We start from the raw sequence: 13529 nt of genomic DNA on the forward strand, positions 1-13529 counted from the left end.
AGTCTTGTGTAACTATTTTATTCTAAGCAGACAGGAAAGAAATCAAGAAGCTCTGAAATATAAGTAAGTACAGGCATGTGTGTGCATATGTGTAGTCAGCCCTCTATCTTCAGGTTCTATATAAAAAATTTGACCAACTAGAAATAAAAAATATTGGGAAAAAACTGCATCTAAATAGAACACATGGACTTTTTCCCTTGCTATTTCTTTCTTTTTGGTTCTGGGGATTGAATCCAGAGGTACTTTACAACTGACTGACATCCTCTGTCCTTTTTTTTTTTTTTTGGAGACAGGGTCTCGCTAAATTTCTGAGAGTGGCCTCAAACTTGTTATCCTTCTGCCTCAGCCTTCTATATTGCTGGAATCACAGGCATGTGCCACCATACCCAGGCTCTTGCCATTTCTTAAACAATATAACGACTATATACACGACATCTACCTCATATTAGGTACTGCAAGTTTTCTGGAGATGATTTAAAGTATACAAGAGGATGTGCTTAAGTTATATACAAATACTATGCCACTTTATACAAAGGACTTAAACATCCATGGAATCCCCTATGGATACCAAGGGACAACTGTACATACTTCTGTGTCTGTATATGCATGCACGCATGCAAGTGCATACACACAGACACATACACACCCAGGATGAAGCCATTTTACACCTAGACACCAGTGCATCTGTCCTAGGGTCCCAAAGCAAAGCAGTAGCATTACCTCCTCAGAAGCGTAGTGTTTTCTTGCAAGCAGGGATTTCCCCAGTTCGATGCAGGTGGTGAAACTGTCATTACGAGCATCAATTTCAGCTTTGATACCTTGATGATTATTCATTAATAGTTCAACAGATGATACATCCCTAAAATTAGATAAATACATCTCCTTTACAATAAGCTTTTCAAACAAATGTTTCAAAACATATAACTGGAAGGAAATGGTCTAATGGCCTAAATGGCCTTTTATTGCTGACTCACAGTCAAAGATCAGGCTCGGTCACTGGGGCTAACTTGTAACAACAGTGAGACTCAGGACCAGCTCTACAACCAAACACTCAGAAGAAGAGTCCTTGTATTTTTATATGTGCCTAAAGAATTCAACAAAAAAACCGACTGGCCCTGACCCAGGGAATATACTTCCTTTTTCACAACATAAATAATGATGAAAACATTTCTTCTATTGCAGCACAGTTCAATTCTCAATTACAAGGGGCCTGGGGTGAACTGGAGGTTATATGTATCTGCTCATCTATGAACTTTTTTCTTCACTGCTTTACATGAAACAAAGGGAAGGCATAGAATAAACACTAATCACCATATGACATCAGTAAGGCCAATATTGAGGTAAGGGACACCTTTGGAAATGTGGATGGAAAGGGACAGAGTTGTTTTTAATTCAATAAAAAGATATAGGAAAAAGGAACTCAGAAAGTCATCTCATTCCAAAAACAAGGCAGTTAGCTGGTTGTGCCCAAGGGGGTACGGTAGAGCACAAGCTAGAAGGCCTCACACTGCCTGTCCTTGTTTCTTGGCAGTGGTATGTGGGAAAAATCTGAAGCAGTGGCTGTGAGCATTACCTTGGCTTCTCCTGTGCCTCGATCTGCCGGATGACATCCTCCATCCAGAGCATAAGGTCACGCACCATGCTGAAAAAGCGGAATTTGTCCCCTGTGTCCACCAGGCGTACCCTGCGGCCCTCACAGGCATCCAGAAGGGACTTCCAGGCTTCCAGGACCTCATTCTCACGCTTCTGGATGTCATCGGCCTTGTCCCCTGCATAAGCTGCCTGGAGGCGGGCTGCATCCTCTTGCAGCTGCCTCACCTGTGAAGCCATGGGCAAAGAAGAGTCAGATTTGACTTTCTCATCGTGCCCTCCCTCTTCTCCCTCACCACTCTGCTTACATACTAAAGGAAGCACAAGGGAAAAATAGGCCATGTCCCCCCAAAAACTCTCAATTTTACTGGGACCCAAGTCACGAAAACCCAAATATTCTATAATCCTACTGAACTACACTATTAAGTTCTATACAAATAAGGAAACAAATGCTACAGGAATGCAGGCAGGAAAACTGAGGACAAGTCCTCTGAAGGTTGCCTGGGATATAAAAGTAGTATATTGGGACACATCCATATTCCAAAAAATAAGAACCATTATCTGTTCAGGGTAAAGATAAATGTTACCATAAACGAGAAACTGCCATAAGGAGAACAAACACATTTTACAAATGCCCTTCCACTACTGTGAGATGGTACTGAAGAGTACCTATAACTCCAGTTAGTTTTATCCACAAGATACTTACATTTGAAAAAAATATGTAAAAGCACATACAACATGGTTAAAAGAACCAATTGATATCAAGGAAGGTGAAATCTGGAAACTGATGGTGAGAATTATGATTTGATAAACACAATAAGGTGTGTACTTGTGCTGGGCACAGTGGTGCATGCCTGAATCTCAGCAAACCCAGGTGGCTGAGGCAGGAGGATTTTAAGTTCCAGGCCAGCTTGAGCAACTCAGTGAGACTCTGTCTCAATAAAAAGGACTGAGAATGTGATTCAGTGGTAAGGTGTCCCTGAGGTTCAATCCCTAATACCAACACATTTATATTATATATATATATATATTTTCATAAATACATATATAAAATATCTTTTAAAATATATTTTATGTATATTTCATAAATATAAAAACATATTAAAATACACACACTCACATACTTTTCAGTGATGAATTACCAAAAATTAAAAAAACTTTCTTTAAACCAACACAAACAGTGGCACAATGAAAAATTTCAGAAAAGAAAAATGCAAATGGGACTTAATCATGAAAAGATGCTACACAACAACACTGATTTGTCCTTGAATTTTTAGGAACTTAAATACATTTGATTATTTACTATAGCACTATTTACATAACCAAAAGATCAAAAGTATGGTCCATCAGTAATGAATTGGTTAAAAGAATTATTACATCCTATCAGAGACTCCTATGCAGTCATGAGGGGGTGGGGAGAAGGATCCTGCACACTCATATGAAAAGTGCTCTAGGAATGTGGCTAAGTGGAAAAAGCAAAGTATGCATGGTGTGTATAATATTCTACTTTTTGTGCAAAAAAGGGGGAAAACAATTAACAGGTTGTTTCTTCCCTTTGCTAGAGGGTGCATATGCCTTTATAACAGAAACTAGTAACTGTGGCTATCTTATATTTCCTTGTTTTATTTTATATGAAGTACTTAAACATACCAACAGTGCCACATTAGACAATGCCTAATCAAAGATATAAGCACTGGGTTAATAGATACTTGATCATCACTTACTGGTGAGATGGTGTGACTGACAGTCCTGGACAATACGAGTGTGGCAATGTCTATGAGGGAATTATCTGAAGAAATGTCACATGGGGCAGGGGGTGCATTTGGGACGGGGATGGACAACACTGGGGCTTGTGGGGAGGTGGATTACTGACCCTCAACTGCACAAAAGGACTTAAGGTGGTGATAAGTAAAAAAATGAAGTTTCTATAGAAGATGCAAAAAAGAATCAATGGGATTTGATTTCCATGGGGTTCTGATTTCCATATTGTAGGAGATTTGGGGAAATAATCTTTGATATTTGAGTTATGGCTCAGACATAACTCAAATCACCATGAGTAAATTCCTAGAAAGTTATTTGAAAACTTAAGTTCCTATAAGATTAAACATCTTTCCAAATGCCTTCTCTTATATCTCTCATTAGTTTTTGTGAGCTCTTACAACAAAAAAGTGGAGAACAGCACAAGTGAAAATTCCCACAAAAATCAACTCCTGCTTTGCATAGTCACTGGAGGCCAACAGTGGTCATCTCCTCTTGTGATACCGTTTTATGCAGAATGGAGGATGGTGGTAGTTCAAGTTGGCATAAGAGAAAACAGCAGGAGTCACCCGCTGATGATTCTGTGGTAATAAACCTGAACTAGGTCAACATATCCTTTTTACAGCGCTCAACGGCCTAGGGTAGCAGAGATAAGGTAGATGGAGACTACCAGATCCAGTCCTGGATGGAACTGGATCCCCACTGGCCCTCACCTCTGCAAGTCTCAGAAGTGAAGGGATTTAATGAAAACACAAGGGAGGAACTGTATGGTTTCTCCACCCTCTTACAGTCCTAAAAGCAAAGGACCTTAATAATTTTACAGGTGCAGAAGAAGGACTCGCTGCTGCCAAGACGTTTCCTATCTCCAGGCGATCCTTCAGTTTCTCTGAGCTTTGTTCTTTCAGAAAACATCCATAGAACTCTTACGTTTTGCAAGCATCATCTCAAAAGGAAGATGACAATGGCAGTCAAGGTGGTCACTCCAAAGAATAAATCCCCAAATGCCAAAGCACAGTGAGGCCAATGCACTTGAATTAGTCTCTCGGGGCCAAATTTGAGCCATTTTTTTTTAAACAAAGACTTACTGTACACACAGCCATACTATTCATTTTAGCATGGTCTGAGGCTTTTAAAAAATATTTTTTAGTTGTAGATGGACACAATATCTTATGTGGTGCTGAGGATTGAACCCAGTGCCTCATGCACGTGAGGCAAGTGCTCTACCATTGAGCTGCAGTCCCAGCCCATGGTCTGATGCTTTTTTTATGCTAAGATGGCAGAGACAAGGATCTATAATAGAGACTGTATTATGTCACATGAATCCAAAAATATTTACTATATGACCTTTAATGGGAAACATCTGCTAATCTTGCACCAGATAATCAATACACTCCTAATAGACAAGAATAAAACCTCTGACATGGTCAGGACTAATATTTCTAATAAAATTGGCTTCTTCTTTAGGACCATGAAACTTATATATTTTTTTTCAACTAAAAAGCATTAAGACTAAACAGGAAACTATACAGAGATTAGAAAGGAAACTAGAGAATGATTATACTAGATTCTTACTGTAATATTGTTATTGCACTGTTATATTGTTATTGCTTCATCAAACATCTTTAAAACAAACTCTGAGTGCTTACCAGCCACTTTATACTGAGGGGTAAAAAGACCAAGCATATCAAACTGTTAGAATCCTGCTTTTTCTCTTTTAGGATGACTGATGGAAAATAATAAGGTATTGTTTTGGAAATTGCTCTAAGTGAGGTCTTAGGGAGGCCTATAACTTGCAAATGTTTGTGTGTGCATATGGTTTATTTATTTATTTTAACCATCTACCAATTGTTTACAAATGTGGCAAACTTAGAATTTTATGGACTGAAAAGCTCTCCCAAATGGAGCACTATAACAGTGTGTGCCCACACACATGTGTGTTTGATTTGGGCAATCCTCTCAGGCGTGTTTTGAGGAGCCAAAGAACAGAGACACTCAGAGATGCACAAAGACACTGTAAAAAGAAACCTCCTCCTTCTCCTGGGAAGTTCCCCACCCACCTGAGTGCCCAGAGCCTGGATGTCATGTTCAAAGGTGGTGTGCATTCTCTGCAAGGTCTCCACAGTGTTCTGATCTCTCCCAAGCTCCTCAGGGAGTTTCTTATGTTTATCCTGGATGCGCCCAAAGATTTCCTTGGCATCATGGTAAAACTTATGCAGTTCATAGGAGGCAGCAAGAATCTGTGTCCTCGTATCAATGAGCTCCAGGAGGTCAGCCCAGGCTTCATTGAGGCCGTCCTTCCACTCAGCAATGGTGGCAGCATCTGAATGTCCAGAGTTGATGAGTTCATCAGCCATGTGATTGACCGTGTCCACACGCTCCTGCCCAATGTTCCCAGTGTCTCGAGCAAATTCCCGGAATCGTTCTTGCAACATCTGAAATGGGGATGCGTGTAAAGAAATCAGTGAGACCATTGTACACATTTTACTTCTTGATCACATGAATGTCATCTGGGAAGAGACTGCCTCTAAACAGGAGGCAACAAGTAATACACATGATTTAAGAACAACAGATCTTAGCTCCAAAACCTCTTATGAGGTCTCCTTGCTCATTGCAGCAAAGTAAAGTGCTGCCTTGTCTCCTGAAATTACTGGAGGAGCAAGGCACAGACTGGCCAACTGAAGTCAAAATTACCTGATAAGAAATCCAAGTTGAAACTGAACCCTCTTGCCTGATTCAAAGTCCAGGGCCAAAGGGCTCCCACAACACTCACTGAATGACCATTCACTCTCTGCCCAAAGTTACTTACTGTGACATGCTCATAGTCTTGTCCCAGCTCATGGGACCCTGCGACCACCTCCCTTTCGGCGATCCACTGTTCCAGGTCATCTACCTCCCGGTTGAGCTGGAACAACCTGTGCCTTTCGTCCAGCTTGCCTCTCCTCTCCTCTGCCAGGTCCTTAAGGCCAGCATACAGCTTATCCACTTTGGACTGCCGCATGCTAATGCGCTCACTGAGGGAGTGGAGGGAAGAGACCTTAAATGTCAACTTTCCACAAAGAAAAAAAGAATGAGGTAGAGATAACAGGAGAGTATACAATCTCAAATTTCTCCAAGGAAGCTTCTGGTCAGCCTATTTAACCTCTAAAATCTGACCTTGATTTTGAATGATGAAGAGCTAATATGTAAACCAAACACAACAATTAAGGCTAAAGACCATCTAGAATATGATGATTTGGGGGAAGGGGCCCTAATTATGTATACTGGCTCTGCAAGTCAGGATTTCCTTTGACGTGAAAAGTTAACACAAAATATTGGAGTCATCATCCATTCCAGGTGCCATGCTGCCAGAGGGGCAAACCTGTCAGTTGTGCATTGGTTTCTACCTTTGGGCCATGCACTCTTCCCTGCTAGGAAGGATGGCTCTTGTTGCTCATTTCTTGGGTTTCTGAGTGTGCAGTAAGGAGGACAAATTATCATCCTTCTTATTTCTCCCCAGAATGACAATCTCATAACAGGATACCACAGACAAAGTCTTGCTGGTGCCTGTCCCTGGAGACCAGGAGAGCTACTTCCTTGGCAATGTGATCATGTACACCTTAAGGACCTCATACACCAACACAGCCATTGACCTCCCATCTTACTCAACCTGCCTTGGTTAAACACACAGAGCTGATTCCTTTCCTTTCTCAGTCACAAAAAGCAGTTACACAGAAAGCTTACAATGCTTGCTCTGGAAGTTAGCATGGGGGCCATGTATACAGCCAGTGAGTACTACACCCTAACCTGCTTCTTTCCTTAAAGCATTCTGAGAACTCAATCTATTAGAGCTAAGAGCTGAAATCGTTTTGTTCTTTCTGGGAGCCCTTTTATTTTACAGGTCCATGTATTCTCATTTACCATTCCCCTTAAAACTAATAATTGCTCTCCTAAACTGGATAATTTTTTAAATTCTAGGGTAAATGATCTGATTACTATGCCCGTGCAAGTCGACCTGTGCTTTTTTGACTCACAAGATCAATAATCTTCCAATGGGGTCTTTGCTAACGGAAGATATTTAATCAAAAGGGTAATGTTCGAATATAACAGTTCACTTTTCCTACTTACCTCCAATTATAGGGTCTCTTTTAGAAATGTTTAACCTTAGATCTGCTTTACTACTGACTTAAGGTGAATATTGCCATTTTTCTTTTTGAGTGGGGTAGTAATGGACCTAAGCCAAAGAATCTACAACCACATCTCATCCTTACAACGTGGCACTCACCTTTCAGGGTGGCTGTCGGCCACTAGGGCCCGACTGGTCTTGGAGAGCTGGTGTACTGTCTCTGCATAGTCCTCCACAGCTTGTTCCAAGATTTGGTGTTTCTTCAACATGGAGACAGCACTCTGCTCATCCTGCAAAGAGAGGGTCTGTCAAAACCATAGTCATTCCTTCTGGCCTGTTAACAGTTTGTGAGGAATGACAGACTAACTGCACAGTGGGGCAAAAGAATTGTCAGAAAGAAAAACACCAGAAACGTGATGGACAGCTTCTGAACACATTCTGAGAGCATCAATATGACCAAAGGAGGTCTCTGCCAATGGTGAAGTGGAGATGCAGAGGGACTAAGACCCCTGGTGAGGTATGGAGAGTAGTCTGGTAGGCCAAGTGCATTTTGGGTAGTTGAAATTCTATAGATTATCAGGAATGTTAATGACAATATTTCTGGAATACTAAAATACTTTGAGAAGGTCTCAAAGTCATGTTGTAAGGTTCTAGGAAACCCTATATAGGACTCTAACAAATTCGTATATTAAAAAAAAAAAAAAAAAAAAAAAAAGGTGACAGGACAAATCTTAATGGCATACCAGGATTTTAGGCAAAAAAATGTTGTGTCAAGGGGAAACAAGCCTGATTTTAGATACCTTTGTGAACCATGATGCCCCCTTTACATTCCAAGACAGCAGGTAAAAGGTTTCACAAAGACACAGCCACCAGCAAAAAGGAAGGTCAGGGTCTGAGTTGGAGGCTCCTCTGGGGCTGCTTCCTGCTTCCTCTAATGGAAGGTGGGGATGCTCGCTCACCTTGGCCTTTTCCTCAGACATCATGTACAGCTCCTGCTCGCTCATCCATGCCTCAGCCTCAGCTGCATCAAAGTAATACTGCTGCGCCTTGTGCGCTTCCTCCAGCCGCCTGTGGCGTTTCTCTGTCTCCTCAATAAGTTGGCCCCATAGCTGCTTTAGGTCAGCGAGCCTCTGTCTGATGGCCTCAGCATTGAGGCTGCTGCTGTCGGTGACTATGTTTTGGCTCCTCTCAAAGATGTCATCGATTCGAGGCTGGTGCCCCTGGATTTCTTTCTGGAGGGTCTGTGTGGGAAGAGGAAACACACACAGAGCCTTGATAAATGGCCACAGCCTGGTGTTTATGTCATCTCAGAGTCAAGGCAGAATCATAAGCCTTGAAAGCTCTCTTGCTTTTTCTGTGTTTGGGAGTGACTATTTCTCAGACTGCACTAGCCCGAGTAGAGATGCTTACCTGATTTTTCTTTATTAACAGCTGCACAGTCTGGAGGTTGTGGCCATGATCTGTGGAAGTTGCCAAAGGCATCCTCTCGCCAACCCACAACTAGAGAGAAATTTAAGTGGTTAGGACCATGCAGAGGAACATGTATATGTTCCAAGGGTAGCAAGGATGGCAGAGGCCAGCTCCCTTCAAAGGGGCCTGCCAAAGGACACATACCCTTCTTGGACATGTGGTGAGAGTTAAGTTTTCCAAACTTCACTTCATCCTCAATGTAAGAGTAATTGTGAGTCTCCCTGGTTATTTTTAAAAGCACTGTTCTAAGAGGAATTAAAATCTTGGAGTATCTTTAGAAAATCAAGGAGAATACTTTGTGTAGGAGAGGAAGAATCCCTAGAACATAAACAGCGTGGGCTGCAAGAGCTCACAGATGTGGCCCAAGGTAAGCACCAAAGAGGAGTGAGAACATGGGCTTTGGGACAGACAAGGCTGTTTGTGGAGAAGCCTCTAGTGCAGTGAGAGTCTACTCACGATCTCATCCTCCACATCCCGGTTGAACTGATGGATCTCTTTGGAGGCCAGCAGGTTATGCTTCCTTTCGTTCAAGGGTTCCAGCAGCTCCATAAACTTGGTCTGTACAGTGAGACGCTTGCTGTCCACCTCATCGGTGCTTTTCCCCTCCTGACTCAATGCCTGGGCTTGGCTCTGGAGCTCCTCAATCTCCTTCTTCCGCACCTCCATCTGATTTTCCAGCATCTGAGGGTTTAAGACAGAGAGACCTTCACATCAGAGCCAGGAGAAACACATAGGAAACATGGTCCTCCTATGAAATGTTTGTTTTAGGCACTGGTCCAAGTGGAATATTGAAAAATATAAACTTACATAGCGGAAAACCTAAGAAATGGTTCATATATCGATTAAATGACCAACTCATACTCCAACTTCTCAGATAATGTTCAGAATATCCCTTCCTAGGACTTTAAAGCTTATAGTAATGTTTAAATTTATTTAGGAATTTGGGGAAGGAATGACAGGGGAGATGAAATTAATTATGGGAAAGGATAGTTTCATCATCAGAAAGGACTAAATGTCTTGAGGTTCCAGTTTACGTAAATGGAAAGATAATATTATCTTCTTCCATTTCTCTAATCAGAAAACTGACACATACTAATTGTTGACTTAAACAAAGAAAATGGGCAAAAGTGAAAGCAGAGGTGTCTGCCTCAGGAACTATGACACCGATATATGGACAGTTTAGAGACAAGGGATCCATGCCTAGGAATGACTGAAATCCCTGGCCCCCAAAGCCTCCAAAGGCCAAGGAGATAAATAGCTATGACTAAAAGCTACCTTTGGAAAAAAAAATCCCTTTATGTGGTTATCGAAGGGTCAATTAATCAACCACTTAGCAAAAGGCTGAATACTACTCTGGATGAAGAAGCCAGCCTCAGTAGTTGGCCATAACTATCTTGTGACTGTTCATTTATCTATTTTAAATGAAACTGCTGGGCCTAGAACTCATACATGCTATAAAGCCAGTCAGAGAAGCCAGTGGAAGATCTTGCCACTAACTGCTTTCTTAACCTCAATGCAACTTTTTCCCATTAATTTAAGGTAAATTCATTTGTCCTCAGGGCCTTCTATTGTAATGTAAAAAACTTGAGATTTGTTTTATTACCTATAAAGTACCTTGAACAAAAACTGTCATATATCCAGATATTATCCAGCAAAGAAAGAAAATACGGTTATTTTCATTCACATCATATTCAGAATGAACTGAATATTTGCTTGACTATTAAATGTAGACAACATCAATTAAATAAGAAGATTTTTAAAAGAGTGTTCCTATGTATAGACACCTAGCACTTCTACCAACACTGTGTCATTTCTATTGATTCTGGAAACTCCCCAGAATGCTATTAGAGCAAGCACTGCTGGTATAAAAATCCCTTCAACCTAGTAGTAGAAGGCTGAAAACATGGAGGACAAGTAAGACTGATAAGAACAAGACTGTAAAACAGTTGCAGGCCTAGGTATGTGGCTGCCTTATCCACTTGCCTGTTGTTTTTTCAGCAGGATATTGACGCTGGTAAGGTCTTTGCCATAGTCATCAGATTGAATCTGACTCTCCAGGCCATGAAGCCATTTATCTAGATCTGCACAGCTCTGGGTGAAAAGTTCAGCCTTGTTTGCATCAAAGAGCCGCTGGGCCTTGGTCTGAGTGGTGGATTCAAGGACTTCCCACATTTTATGTAAACCAGTGAGTTTCTCCTTCACCACAGCTTCAGTCTCAGGCTTTTCTGATATGAGCTGCATTCCTTCCTGGAAAACACAAACCAGCATGGTTATAAATAAATATAGTTAGCTAGAGAGTAAATGTCACTGTGATAAACAAACCAAAGAGACACGTGATCTTTGATCTACCCATTCATTCAACACTCATACACACACTCATTCTGCTCACTAAAATCAACAACGGCTTCTTCCACATACCACATAGGTTTTGTGGGAGCTGAGCAACATGTAGCGCATGCTGAAATAATTTCAACTGTGTCGATAAGACATTTAATGTTAACAACTTAAGACTCAATCCCCTCCACTCCATGCTCAAAATACCACACACATTATTTTAACCCTAAAAAGAGAATGACACAGTATAAAAGTTTGAAGGGAGAGAAAGGAATATGGGAAACTCACACTGCTCAGTTAAGACACACAGAATCTCCCTATGCAGAAAATATCCACTGTGGCAATTAACATAGTGCCTGATTTTTAGTAGTTACAGAAGCAAAATAGGGAAAATTCCATGCAACTGTACCTGATAACTGGTCACAGTACAAAACAACAAAATGATCAAGACAATGGGTACTGCACAGGGTTCACAGTTCATCAGCAGCAGCAGATGAGATGCACAATAGAGACTAAATGCCTAGTATTTGCTAGAGGAGAAATCAAGCATTTAGTACCACCTGGCTGTTTTCTCCCCTCAAGTGTAAGAGGGACTGCCACATGCTGCATAACTTGTAAATGATTAGTTAGAACTCAAATATGCTGGAAAAGGTTCTAAATGAAATGGAGTGTGCTTCCTCCCAATTATTCTTCTCACCACAGCCACAATGTGGAAATGGCTTAACTTACCTTCTCAATCTTGTCAAGCCATTCTTTGTTGGATGCAAGTTCTGCCATGAAGGCTTGATGTTTTAGCCATTTACTGTGCAGATTCCTGGCTTCATCATAGGACATGTCCTGGGCTGTAAGCATCTTTTCATTGATCCAGAGGGACAGCTAGGGAAAACATCAGGAAGGTTTCAGAGACCGTAATCATAGGCATCAGCCTTCTTTGCTGACTAGAGAGGGTTGTGTTTCTGTCATAGTGTGCATATTGCATTTTTCCATGTCAACAGCCAATCAAATATTCAACATCACACCTCCTATATGTCATGACAGGCATCATTATCAGGCATTTGTACCTGTTCTAAACTGTCCATCTAATATTAAATCCAGAAGTATAAAACCCCTGAGCTGGCTTTTAAATTGTCTGGCAACAAGCTTTCCCCCAAAGGCTTGGGTTTACAATTGTGCTCTAACCACTCTGAATCACAGCCTTTTTTCTCTTCTGAATACCTTATCAGCTATACCATATTCGTCATGATTGACTGTCTTTTATTTCATTTGGCCATCTCATTCTTTTAGTTCTTTCTATGAGAACTAAAAACAAAACACTAGCCTACTACTTACCCACCCACCCTGCTTCATCAGTGCATGTGTGGAAATGCCAAAAAACATGAGGGACTTGCTCACTATAGGGCTAAGGTAATAGTGATGCCCCGTTTCCTTCATATCTGAGTCACCTTCACCTCTTCTATAGCCTCTAGTTCACTAAGGAACTTTTATTCAGACAAAGAACACTCCAAAGGACTTGATTCTGAGAACCAGCATGTCAACTTGGAATAAAGCCTTTGAAATCCATGCAAAGCTGTCAGCCACTAGCAAACTGAAGGGCATTCTTAGGAGGTTTAAATATACCAGGCTCCAATTCACATCTCTGCTGCCGATTCAGTCCCTGCTCCTTATTGCCTGCTGACAAATGACCAGGACAGAGACCTAACTTCTACCCCATTCAGAGCCTCAGTTTAGGGAATACTCTCCCTATTTTGTTTTATCAGGCAGGAGATCACAAAGAAACATGGAGTCACTCAGATAAGCAGTAAGTGTCTTCAGAACCCTGTCTCTTCTCCTGGGAGACTGCGAGAAGCCCACTTTTACGCCAGTATCTGTTACATGTTTATACATGAACATCTTCATTTACCTCCCAAGGTCTAGAAATGATGGATAAAACCAACAGAAACCCTTATGGAATCAACATGCCCAAGGCCACTTGTTTTCACTCTGGCCACTGCTGGGAAAGACTTCCCCACAAATTCACTGCAATACCAGAAGGTCTATTCTTTAGAAATGTCATGGAGGGCAAGGCTGGCCATAGGGAACCCTCCTGGCCAGTGACAGTGGGTAAACTCAGGCACTGGCCCTACCTTTCTCAGGCTATTCACCTTGAAGGAGAACTGCAGGGGGCAAGGTTCAAAGTAAAAGGAAGCAAGACCTCTGATGTCATTCTATTGAAGGAAAAACTAGTAAACCTCACAAAGTCCTCTGTAATCAGATCATCGATCACACAACAAAGACA

General features: G+C 41.4%; 1 protein-coding gene across 4 annotated transcripts in view; it reads right to left on the reverse strand.

Moving 5' to 3' along the window:
- Sptbn1 (spectrin beta, non-erythrocytic 1) overlaps positions 1 to 13529 on the reverse strand; it is a 188633-nt gene that overhangs the window by 14437 nt on the left and 160667 nt on the right. For all 4 annotated transcript variants that reach the window (XM_078029174.1, XM_021724271.3, XM_005322004.5 and 1 more), the window contains 10 exons: positions 11984 to 12130; positions 10904 to 11167; positions 9377 to 9601; positions 8861 to 8950; positions 8410 to 8691; positions 7610 to 7740; positions 6155 to 6359; positions 5406 to 5780; positions 1574 to 1818; positions 721 to 859 (listed from right to left, as the gene is read on the reverse strand). In XM_078029174.1, the coding sequence (XP_077885300.1) occupies positions 721 to 859; positions 1574 to 1818; positions 5406 to 5780; positions 6155 to 6359; positions 7610 to 7740; positions 8410 to 8691; positions 8861 to 8950; positions 9377 to 9601; positions 10904 to 11167; positions 11984 to 12130 (2103 nt within the window). The remainder of the gene's footprint in view (positions 1 to 720; positions 860 to 1573; positions 1819 to 5405; positions 5781 to 6154; positions 6360 to 7609; positions 7741 to 8409; positions 8692 to 8860; positions 8951 to 9376; positions 9602 to 10903; positions 11168 to 11983; positions 12131 to 13529) is intronic.

The sequence above is a fragment of the Ictidomys tridecemlineatus genome, chromosome 12 (assembly GCF_052094955.1).
Source record: "Ictidomys tridecemlineatus isolate mIctTri1 chromosome 12, mIctTri1.hap1, whole genome shotgun sequence".
Lineage (NCBI taxonomy): Eukaryota > Metazoa > Chordata > Mammalia > Rodentia > Sciuridae > Ictidomys > Ictidomys tridecemlineatus.